Source organism: Papio anubis, chromosome 7 (assembly GCF_008728515.1).
Source record: "Papio anubis isolate 15944 chromosome 7, Panubis1.0, whole genome shotgun sequence".
Lineage (NCBI taxonomy): Eukaryota > Metazoa > Chordata > Mammalia > Primates > Cercopithecidae > Papio > Papio anubis.
Window position 1 is genome coordinate 75,342,688 of NC_044982.1, and position 12,187 is coordinate 75,354,874.

Below are 12,187 nucleotides of genomic sequence, written 5' to 3' on the forward strand. Positions count from 1 at the left end.
TTCTGTTTTTAATGTGTCACTAATAAATTTGGAGAGTGCATTATTTCTGTGATTCTTGAAAATCAGGCTTGCATTCTTTCGTTATGTTTGTTTTACTATTATAGGTATTAGAACTGATATGTACTCGGGAGTCAGGAGCAGTCTTTGAGGCTGGTGGTTTGAATTGTGTGCTTACCTTCATTCGTGACAGTGGACATCTAGTTCATAAAGACACCTTGCACTCTGCCATGGCTGTGGTATCAAGACTCTGTGGCAAAATGGAGCCTCAGGATTCTTCTTTAGAAATTTGTGTAGAATCTCTGTCTAGTTTATTAAAACATGAAGATCATCAGGTAAATAAGTTGCTGTTATATACTTTCCATTTTCAGAAAGTGATTTTTATAGTGTCCCCTATTTATAATTATGATTAATTTGTACTTTTCACTTGATGAAATAGAGGTAATTCCATCTTCTTTCTCTCATCTCTCCATGTGGTAATCTCCATTTTGGGAATGAAACTTTTCAGATTATAGATGTGATATATGTTTATTCTTAAAATTTAAATACCATAAAAATATTTTTACAGCTGTACTTGTACTGAGTATAATTTTGTTGACTTGGTGCAGTTTTGTTGACCTGATTTTGTTGACTTAAGATAGATCTCATTTAAAGTAAATAAGACAGTATTTTTTATTTTTATTATTTTTTGTGAGACAGAGTCTTGCTCTGTCGCCCAGGGTGGAGTGCAGTGGCATGATCTTCACTCACTGCAACCTCTGCCTCCCGGGTTCAAGAGATTCTCCTGCCTCAGCCTCCTGAGTAGCTGGGATGACAGGCACCCACCACCATGCCTGACCAATTTTTGTATTTTTAGTAGAGACAGGGTTTCACCATATTGGCCAGGCTGGTCTTGAACTCCTGACCTTGTGATCCGTCGGCCTCGGCCTCCCAAAGTGCTGAGATTACAGGCTTGAGCCACCGCGCCAGGCGTAAGACAGTATTTATAATCTTAACTGTAAACCCTTACTGAATTAGCATACTTTGGAAAATAAAACTTGACTTTTAATGCCTTTTTATTGTTCAGATGTTATTTTCAGTTGATATAGATTATCATGACAAAAGTACACATAATAATAGTTAATATTTTTGAGCTTTTACTATCCATCTAGATTCTTTATATGTGTTACCTCATTTAAGCTAACACAATGAGATATAGGTACCATTAATATCCCCATTTTACAAACGAGGGAACTGAGGCCTTAAGCAGTTTAAGTAACTTCCTTGGATTATACAGTTAGCAGTATATGGAGTTATGATTCAAATCTAGGCAGATCACATGCTTAATCACTTTGCTACAGTTGCCTTTCTTGTAGTGTCAGTATTGAAATGATCATTACTAACCCTTTGTGGGTGAATTTTATCTGTGGGCATTTTCTTCCCATTGTTAGGTTTCAGATGGAGCTCTGCGATGCTTTGCATCACTGGCTGACCGATTTACCCGTCGTGGTGTTGACCCAGCTCCATTAGCCAAGCATGGATTAACTGAGGAGTTGTTATCTCGAATGGCTGCTGCTGGTGGTACTGTATCAGGACCATCATCAGCATGTAAACCAGGTCGCAGCACCACAGGAGCTCCTTCCACCACTGCAGATTCCAAATTGAGTAATCAGGTGTCAACAATTGTAAGTCTGCTCTCAACACTTTGCAGAGGCTCTCCGGTAGTAACACATGTAAGAATGTTTTTGAATCTTTGCTTTTTAATCTTCAGAAAAAGTGTTTTTATATAATGCTAATATATTAAACTTCTTTCTTCCCATTCTCTTTCTAGGATCTTTTGAGGTCGGAGCTTCCAGATTCAATTGAAAGTGCATTGCAGGGTGATGAAAGATGTGTGCTTGATACTATGCGTTTGGTTGACCTTCTCTTGGTGCTATTATTTGAAGGACGAAAAGCTTTGCCAAAGTCTAGTGCTGGATCTACAGGCAGAATCCCAGGACTCCGGAGATTAGATAGTTCTGGGGAGCGCTCACATCGGCAGCTGATAGATTGTATTCGAAGTAAAGATACCGATGCACTTATAGATGCAATTGACACAGGAGGTCAGAAAATATTTTTTTTAAATACAAAAAGAAAGTTGTGAGATAAGCGTATAGGCAGTTCCTAGATTTTAGACAGTACTCTTAGAAATCCACATAACAAAGTGGCACCCCTTCAATATTATTCTCCACTCTCCCTGTGTATAATTGTGTAATTATCAGCTTGGTTCATGGTGAAACCTGAATAAATGCTTGTTGAATGAGTAAAACTTCTATAAAGTTTGAAATTTCTGTTTTATTACCTGAAGGAGATCTTGTAAATTCTAAGGTTTTCTCAAGATTGATGGAAACTGATGTGAATGAATTATAATAATGCAGATTTTTTTGACTGCTGCATGAGGTGATCAGCAAATACAAATTCCTGAAAGATGCTTCTGGGTCATCAGATTTGTTCTTCTGTGTTCTTTGGATTATAGATGTGCATTAGCCGCTTTTAGCAACTACTGCCTTATTGTGTATTTAGTGTTTTCCTTTCTTATTTCATGTTTGTTTTTAAGACTTAAAGCCTTGTGAATCCTCAGTGGCTTAAAAATTTTCAAATATTTTTTCTTCTTGTTTTTGCAGTGGGGACAGTCTTGCTCTGTTGCACAGGCAGGAGTGTAGTGGTACAGTCTTGGCTCACTGATCCTCTGCCTCCTGGGCTTGAGCGATTCTCCTGTCTCAGCCTTCTGAGTAGCTGGGATTACAGGCATGTGCCACCACACCCGGCTTATTTTTGTATTTTCAGTAGGAACGGAGTTTCACCATGTTGGCCATGCTGGTCTTGAACTCCTGACCTCAAGTGATCCGCCCACCTCGGCCTCTCAGAGTGCTGGGATAACAGGTGTGAGCCACCGTGCCTGGCCTTAAATACTTTTTCTTAGCTGACCTCAGGTTTCTGATTATGTACTACTTTATAGTTGAACTAAATATTTAAAACACTCTCTTGGCTCTTTATTTAGATGATGACTAATGACAATCTTAAAATGGTTCAGTCTTTAGAAAAGTTTTATATTATTTTATTGACTTTAAAAATACATTTTCTTTTTTTCTTCAAAATTTCAGCCTTTGAAGTAAATTTTATGGATGATGTAGGTCAGACTCTATTAAACTGGGCCTCTGCTTTTGGAACTCAGGAAATGGTAAGCTAATAAATAAAAGCTAGTATTTAAATTAAAGATAGATATATTAATAAAAAGCAGCTTTATGATTCGTTATCATTTTACAGGTAGAATTTCTTTGTGAGAGAGGTGCAGATGTTAATAGAGGTCAAAGGTCATCATCATTACATTATGCTGCATGTTTTGGAAGACCTCAAGTAGCAAAGGTAAAGTCTAGGTTTTAAAATTACTAATTTTTAACATTTACATGGTTTAAAAATTAGAATGATATAAAACCTTTTATTTCCATGCCATCCCCATCCACTTCATTCCCCCTTACTCACTATAAGTGTTTCTTTTTAGTGTTTCCTAATGCAGATTCAATAAAAACATATATATATGTGTGTGTGTTTCTTCCTTTTCTTATACACTCACCTGTACTTTGTTTTTTTACTTAATAATATAAATTAGAAAAAAAGTTCTCATGTAGAGAACTTTTTTATATCTGTATGCATATCCTATACTACAAGTTTATTCAACTAGTCACCTAGTGTTGAACATATGATTGTTTCTAATTTATTACTCTTGGCAATGAATAACTTTGCCTATATTTTCTGCTGTTTGTATTAATCAATAAAATGTCCCTTTTTAAAAAAATTTTTTTTAGACAGGGTTTTGCTCTTGTCACCCAGGCTGGACTGCAGTGGCACAGTAGCAACTCACTGCAGCCTTGAATTCCTGGGTTCAAATGATCTGGTGCCTCAGCCTCCTGAGTGGCTGGGATTATAGGCGTGTGCCATCATGCCTGGCTAATTTTTGTACTTTTAGTAGAGACAGGGTTTTGCCGTGTTGACCAGCCTGGTCTCAAACTCCTAGCCTCAGGTGATCTGCCTGCCTTGGCCTTCCAAAGTGCTAGGATTATAGGGTTGAGCCACTGCACCCAGCCAGATATTCTGTTCGTACAAGAATCACTTGACTCAGACTAGCAAAGGATTTTTGAGAGTTATTTTTATAGTTAGAGAAATTGAGGTTCAAAGAGGTTAAATGAAAAGGTTTACATCAAATATATGAACTAGATGTCTACAATCTGCCAATTGTGAAGTTATTTGGCTTAGTACGAGTTAGTCCACTTCAGAGTTAGTCCACTCTGAAGTTGGGCATACCTGGATTTAAGTCTCAGCTTATGCACAAAAAAGGCTGTGTGACCTTGGACAATTTATTAAGTTTATCTGTAAAATAAGTATATATTCTTAGGAAGATTATTGTGAGAATTAGAAACAATATTGTATAGATTTACTGTAGTTACCAGCATATTGTAGGTGCTCAAATGGTAGCTGCTATTATTGTCATCTTTACACTACAACAAAATTTTCAATAACAGGTTAGTAGCTTTCTAGCCTGAGAACAGTGGCCTCTTCAAGCCTGAATTCTGTTTGTTTGAATTGGTTAGTTTTTAGAGAGAATGTTGCTTCTAAGGGTGACTAATACTAAGTAAACAAAGAGGTTTTAGAGTTTCCCTTTCAAGTGCTTTTAAAGTCAACCGTTAACAAAAAAGTTTTTATTGAGCCATTGTGATTAAGTAGTTGGGGTATGAAATTATGAAAGGTTTAAGGTGTTAGTGGGTATAGATGGGTATATTGATGACTTTTATTTTTGAAACAGGGTCTTGCTCTGTCTCGCAGGCTGGAATGCAGTGGCACAATCATAGCTCATGTAACCTTGAATTCCTGGGCTCAAGTGATCCTCCTGCCTCAGCCTCCAGAGTCCCTAGAACTACAGGCGTGTGCCACCATACTGGCTAATTTTTATTTTTATTTTATGATTTATTTATTTACTTATTCGTAGTGATGAGATCTCACCATGTTGCCTAGGCTGATCTTGAACTCCTGGCCTCCAGTGATCCTCCGATGTAGCCTCCCAAAGTGCTGGGATTACAGGTGTGAGCCACCACACCTGGTTGACTTTTTGGTCTAAAATTTAATTGGACTTAACTTGGTAATTGGCAGTATATAGGAGGCGATGTCGTTGATTGTCAGGTCATAAACTATAACAGTACCTGTCTTAAAGAAATTGGGAGGTGGGGTTTGATGGAGAAAGTGACACGTTAAGATGGAACATACTTAATTTGAGAAGATGATAAATAACCAAGTACAATTAATTTGTAAGTTTTTCAAGATATGAATAGGCTGCTTTTTTGTTTTTTGAGATGGAATTTCGCTCTTGTTGCTCAGGCTGGAGTGCAATGGTATGATCTCGGCTCACCTTAACATCTGCCTCCTGGGTTCAGGCGATTCTCCTGCCTCAGCCTCCCAAATAGCTGGGATTATAGGCATGTGCCACCATGCCCGGCTAATTTTGTAGTTTTAGTAGAGACGGGGTTTCTCCATGTTGGTCAGGCTGGTCTTGAACTTCAGTCCTCAGGTGACCCACCCGCATTGGCCTCCCAAAGTGCTGGGATTACAGAATAGGCTGCTTTTAAGGTACTAAGTGCAAAGGCAGAGATTTGGATTGCCACCTACTTGATTAAGTAATTCTGGAAAATCTTTCATTTACATAGTTGGATGTCAAAGAAATAAAGTATTGTTATATTCAAATTAAATGCTTTTCTTCTCTAGACTCTGTTACGACATGGTGCAAATCCAGATCTGAGAGATGAAGATGGGAAAACTCCATTAGATAAAGCTCGAGAAAGGGGTCATAGTGAAGTAGTAGCTATTCTTCAGTCTCCAGGTGAGTGCTACATTCTTTCCCTTTTAAGCCATCTGCTGTTATTTTTCATCTTTCACTTCCATAGCTTTCTGTAGACGCATTAACATTATATAAATGAACTATTCCTATGAAGTCAAATAATTATATATGTATATCCTTACATTTGATAAACCTTTAACAGCTTAATCTTCTGTGTTCTTTGAGACCATGACTGCCTGATTCCAGAATGACCAAAATCTGAAATTCAAGGAATATGAGAATGTCAGATAAAGAATACTTTGGTGGTGTTTAGGTAGGGTAGTTTGACAAAAGTTTTAAGTTTTCAGAGAGTCGAATCCAGAAGCTCTGTGAAATAATTTTTGGAACCAAGTGGAGTATCCAAAATTACCTCCTTAATTTGTTATTGAGCTCATTGAAGTTACTGATGCTCTTCAATATTGTAAGCATAATTGAAACCGTGTTCTAATTTCAGTTTATTTGTTAATTAAAGATAAATATTGTTCGAAGTTGGATATTTCTTAAGGTTTTTTCCTTGAAAGCAAAAGTTTCCAAAAAAGTATTTCTTTAAAAAATATTTGTCTGCAGGTGATTGGATGTGTCCAGTTAATAAAGGAGATGATAAGAAAAAGAAAGATACAAACAAAGATGAAGAAGAATGTAATGAGCCCAAAGGAGATCCGGAAATGGCACCCATATACTTGAAAAGGTTATTGCCAGTGTTTGCACAAACATTTCAGCAAACTATGCTGCCTTCAATAAGGTAGTTATTCATACTATTTGTATGTGTTAGTCAAATTACACCAATTATATGGTTTTATCTGTCTCCCTTTTCCAGAAGGATTTGAGGTTTATTTTAATGTTAAAAAGGTGTGGTAAGAATAAAAATTAGATCAGAAGTGGGAAGTCCTATCTTTTCTTCTGACGATCTGAATGAAGAGGAGGGAGGTTTAGAAAAGATTCCTAGATTCTTAACAAATTTTTGGTAGGTATCTGAATATTAAATCTCTATTTGATAAGTATTGCAAACACTTACTGAGATTTTTGGAAGCCTGTTGGTAGGGGCAGTATGAGATGGCCACTGGAGGAGTTATACAGATAGATGAGACTTGGCTTTTGCTTACTCTTCCCCTTGTGGGCTAGTAAGGCTGTATGTGGGTAAAACACAGAGTGATAAGTGGTAGATTAAGCACATATTCAGGGTTCTCTGGGAATATAGATGATTTAACAACTAATTGGGCTGGACAGAATGGAGACAGTTTTATGCAGAGGTGAGATTTAAATTGTGGTTTAAAGGACACTTAGGAGTTTTCTAGGCAGACAGATTTGGAAGCATGGGTGAAGAAGAGTATGTGCAAATGCATGAAGGTATAAATCCATCCATCAGGAACTCCTTGTGGCTCTCCCTCTACAGTGCATCCATAGCTTGCTATTTCTTTTCATCTTTTGCTAGTCAGTACTCTGATCCAAACCTCAAAGACAGTGGTTTGATCACTGTAGTGGCCTCTTAATTAGTCATTCTGCTTTTTCTCTCTTGCTCCTTTACAATGTTTGTACATATTAGGCTGAATTATATCTGTAGATGTGTGTGTGTATATATATTTTTAATTAATTAATTTTTTGAGACAGGGTATCGCTGTCACCCGGGCTGGAGGGCAGTGGCTGGATCATGGCTCACTGCAGCCTCGACTTCCTGGGCTCCAGTGATTCTCCCACCTTAGCCTCCCGAATAGCTGGGACTACAAGTGTGCCACCGTACCCAGCTAATTTTTTGTACTTTTAGTATAGATGGGGATTCACCGTGTTGCCCAGGCTCGTCTCAAACTCCTGGGTTCAAGTGATTGCCCACCTCAGCCTCCCAAGTGCTGGGATTACAGACATGGGCCACTACACCTGACCATATATATTTTTAGAGACAAGTCTTGCTCTGTCACCCAAGCTGGAGTGCAGTGGCACAATTATAGCTTACTGTAACCTTGAACTCCTGTGCTCCAGCAGTTCCCTACCCCAGCCTCTCAAGTAGCTAGGACTACAGATGTATACCGCCTTGCCTGACTAATTCTTAAATTTTTTGTAGAGACGTGGTGTTGCTCTTTTGCCCAGGCTGGTCTTGAACTCCTAGCCTCAATTGATTTTTCTGCCTTGGCCTCCCAAAGTGTTGGGATTCTAAGTGTGAGCTTCTGCACTGCACCTGGCCCTAGCCTGAGAATTATGTACTTTTTTTTTTTTTTTTCTTAATTTTTTTAGAGACAAAGTCTTGCTGTCTTGTTTAGGCTGGAGTGCAGTGGCATAATCACAGCTTACTGCATATTTGAACTCCTGGGCTCAAGGAATCCTCCCACCTTAGCTTACTGAGTATCTAGGACTACAGGTGTGCACCACCACACCAGCTAATGTTTTTATTTTTTTGTGGAGATGAGGTCTGGCCATCTTGCCCAGGCTGGTCTTAACTCCAGGGCTCAAGCAATCCTCTGGCCTCAGCTTCCTGAAGTGCTGGAATTACAGGCATGAGCTACCGCACTTGGCTTGAGAATTATATATTTAAATCATAATTATATCACACTACTTTCTAGTTTGAACCCTTCATAGCTTCCAATTGGCTTTAACTAAAACTCAGCTTCTTAACCCTTAGGCTTGCAAGTTCTTAGATAATCCCAACCCAGCTCTCCACCTGAGTATTACCTAATATTTGGCCCATTAGACTTATGCTAGCCTTCTTTCTATTTGTGGAACCCTCCAAGCACATCCTTGCCTTAGGGCTTTTGTACTTATTTGTCATCTGCTTGAGACTTTCTGTCCCCAGATCTTCTGAATGGGTGTTTGCTTCTTATCAGTCAGATCTCAGTTCAAATGTTACATCAATTGAAGTCTGTCTCCCTGATTTAAATTTACCCTGTTACACTTTTTTTTTTTTTTTTTTAATTTGAGACGGAGTCTCGCTCTGTCACCCAGGCTGGAGTGCAGTGGCTGAATTTCAGCTCACCGCAAGCTCTGCCTCCCGGGTTTACGCCATTCTCCTGCCTGAGTCTCCCGAGTAGCTGGGACTACAGGCGCCCGCCACCACGCCCGGCTAGTTTTTTGTATTTTTTAGTAGAGACAGGGTTTCACCGTGTTTGCCAGGACGGTCTTGATCTCCTGATCTCGTGATCTGCCCGTTTCGGCCTCCCAAAGTGCTGGGATTACAGGCTTGAGCCACCACACCTGGCGCCTGTTACACTTTTTTTTATCAATAATGTTTTACTGACTTTACAAAGCTTACGCTATCTTGGCTGGGTGCGGTGGCTAACGCCTGTTATCCCAGCACTTTGGGAGGCTGAGGCAGGTGGATCACTTGAGGCCAGGAGTTTGAAATCTGCCTGGCTAACATGGCAAAACCCGTCTCTATGAAAAATTAAAAAATTAACTGGGTGTGGTAGCGCTTTTCCATATTCCCAGCTACTCAGGAGGCTGAGGCAGGAGAATTGCTTGAACCCAGGAGGCAGAGGTTGCAGTGAGCTGATATGGCGCCACTGCATTCCAACCTAGGCACCAGAGCAAGACTCCTTCTCAAAAAAAAAAAAAAAAAAAGGTTACACTATCTGAAATACTGCTTTTTGGGGGCTTTTGTTTGTTTTATTATCTCTTTAAGGTAAGCACCATGAGAACTGGTGAGATTCAAGTACCTTATGTACTGCTGCATTCCTACAAAGGCAAGGAGGTATAGAATAGGGCCTGATCCTTAGGTCCTCAGTGGATACTTACTGAATGATTGAATGAGTGTGTTTTGTTAGCAGTTGCAAATATTTCAGTATTAATGGAGTACAGGATACATTTGGAAAGCTCAGAGAGTAACGTTAAGAAAGTAGAGAGGAGCTTTTTATAACCTGTGAAGGCTTTTGTAGGCCATGTGAAATGATCTTGGCTTACTGCAGCCTCTGCCTCCTGGGTTCAAGTGATTCTCCTGCCTCAGCCTCCCAAGGGTTTAACAGGGATTACAGGCATGCACCACCATGCCCAGCTAATTTTTGTAGTTTTAGTAGAGATGGCATTTTGCCATGTTGGCCAGCGTGGTCTTGAACTCCTGACCTCAAGTGATCTGCCTGCCTCAACCTCCTAAAGTACTGGGATGACAGGGGTGAGCCACCGCGCCCGGCCCTTTAGACATTTTTAAACAATGTTTTAGCTTCAGGGTCTCACTGTCGCACAGGCGGAGTATAGTGGAGTGCTCATAGCTTACTGCAATATCAAACTCCTGGGCTCAAGGGATTTTCCCACCTCAGCCTCCCAAGCACCTGCGACTGCAGTTGTGCACCACTGCGCCAGCTAATTTTTTGGGGGAGCACAGGGTGGCTCACTCTGTCACCTAGGCTAGAAGGCTCACAATCTTGGCTCACTGCAGGCTCTGCCTCCCAGGCTCAAGCGATCCTGTCACCTCAGTCTCCCAAGTAGCTGAGACTACAGATGCAAGCCACCATGCCTGGCTAAACACCTGGCTAATTAAAAAAAGTTTTGTTTGTAGAGATGAAGTCTTGCTGTGTTGCCCAGACTGGTCTCAAACTCCTAGGCTCAAGCAATCTTCCCATGTCAGCCTCCCAAAATGTTGGGTTTACAGGCATGAGCCACCGTGTGTGGTCTGGTTTTCTTTTCTTTCTTTCCTTCTTTTTATTTTTTATTTTTTATTTTTTTTGTGACAGCATCTTACCCTGCTGCTCAGCCTGGAGTGCGGTGGTATGATCTTAGCTCACTGCAGCCTCAGCCTCCTGGGCTCAAGCAATTCTCCAGCCTCCCAAGGAGCTGATACTACAGGCGAGCACCACCACACCCGGCTGATTTTTTTTTTTTTTAGTGTAAACAGGGTCTCACTCTGTTGCCCAGACTGGTTTTGAACTCATGAGCTCTAGTGATCCTCCCAAAGTGCTAAGATTAACAGGTGTGAGCCACTGCGACTGGCCCAATATTTTTTTTTAAACAATTTGAGAGAAAAAAGTAGACTTGGTGGGATATAGTGGGAAGTTGTTCTTGGGTGAAAACATTAAATAATCTAAAGACATAAATTCTTCTAAAATTAATTTGTAGGTTATGCAGTTCTAAAGGAAATAACTACAGAATTTGTTTTAGAACTTGACAGATCCCAAAGTTCATCTGGAAGAATAAATAGGTGAGATTATTAAAGAAAAATCTGAAAAGTTAGTGTAACCCTTTAGCAATGAAACCTTTATGATAACTAGCAGAATAGTGTGTAAATCAATGGAATAAAATAGTCCCCCCAATATAACCAGTTATATATAGGTATTGAACGTATTATAATGAATGTTTCTCAGATCATTCACGGGAGGGAGTACTATTTACTGAGTGGTACTGGAATATCTGCTTTGTAGTTTGATTTTAAAAATCACCCAAATCTTTTATCTTATATTTTAAATCTAAACAAATTCTAAGACTTAAAAACTAAAGTATTAGGAAAAGAAAAAGGTAAGATACTTTTTTTCCCTGTCCTCCAAAACTTTTTTTTTTTGAGACAATCTTGCTCTGTCACTTAGGCTGGAGTGCAGTGGCATGATCTTGGCTCACTGCACCCTCCGACTCCCAGGTTCAAGCAATTCTCGTGCCTCAGCCTCCCGAGGAGCTTGGAATTAAGGACATGCACCACCATGCCCAGCTAATTTTTGTATTTTTTTAGTAGAGATGGGGTTTCACCATGTTGGCCAGGCTGGTCTTGAACTCCTGGCCTCATGTGATCTACCCTCCTCGGCCTCCCAAACTGTTGGAATTACAGGCGTGAGCCCCTCCGGAACCTCTGAGCAAAGGAAAATATACTTGAATGTTTATCAGACCTTGATAGGAAGAACGGCTTTTTGTTTGTTTGTTTTTTTGAGACAGAGTCCTGCTCTGTTGCCCAGGCTGGAGTGCAGTGGCGCCATCTCGGCTCACGGCAACCTCTGCCTCCTGAGTAGCTGGGATCACAGGCACACACCACCATGCCTGGCTAATTTTTTTGTGTTTTTAGTAGAGATGGGGTTTTGCCATGTCGGCCAGTCTGGTCTTGAACTCCTGATCTCGTGATCTGCCCACTTTGGCCTCCCAAAATGCTGGGATTACAGGTGTGAGCCACCATACCCAGCCTGGCTTTTTCTTTTTTCTTTTCTTTTTTTTTGAGACAGGGTGTTGCTGTCACCCAGACTGGAGTGCAATAATGTGATCATGGCTCACTGCAACCTTGAATTCCATGGCACAGTGTATCCTCTTGCCTCAGCCTCTTGAGTAGCTAGAACTGCAGGCACACACCACCAGGTCCAACTAATTTTTATTTTTAGAGACAGCCTTGCTTTGCTGCCCAGGCTGGTCTTG

General features: G+C 40.2%; 1 protein-coding gene across 9 annotated transcripts in view; it reads left to right on the forward strand.

Annotated features, from left to right (window-relative positions):
- Positions 1 to 12,187, forward strand: part of HECTD1 (HECT domain E3 ubiquitin protein ligase 1) — a 110,111-nt gene that overhangs the window by 34,377 nt on the left and 63,547 nt on the right. For all 9 annotated transcript variants that reach the window (XM_031668202.1, XM_031668200.1, XM_031668206.1 and 6 more), the window contains 7 exons: positions 105 to 332; positions 1,428 to 1,709; positions 1,808 to 2,078; positions 3,120 to 3,196; positions 3,283 to 3,381; positions 5,770 to 5,884; positions 6,449 to 6,623. In XM_031668202.1, coding sequence (XP_031524062.1) covers positions 105 to 332; positions 1,428 to 1,709; positions 1,808 to 2,078; positions 3,120 to 3,196; positions 3,283 to 3,381; positions 5,770 to 5,884; positions 6,449 to 6,623 — 1,247 coding nt within the window. The remainder of the gene's footprint in view (positions 1 to 104; positions 333 to 1,427; positions 1,710 to 1,807; positions 2,079 to 3,119; positions 3,197 to 3,282; positions 3,382 to 5,769; positions 5,885 to 6,448; positions 6,624 to 12,187) is intronic.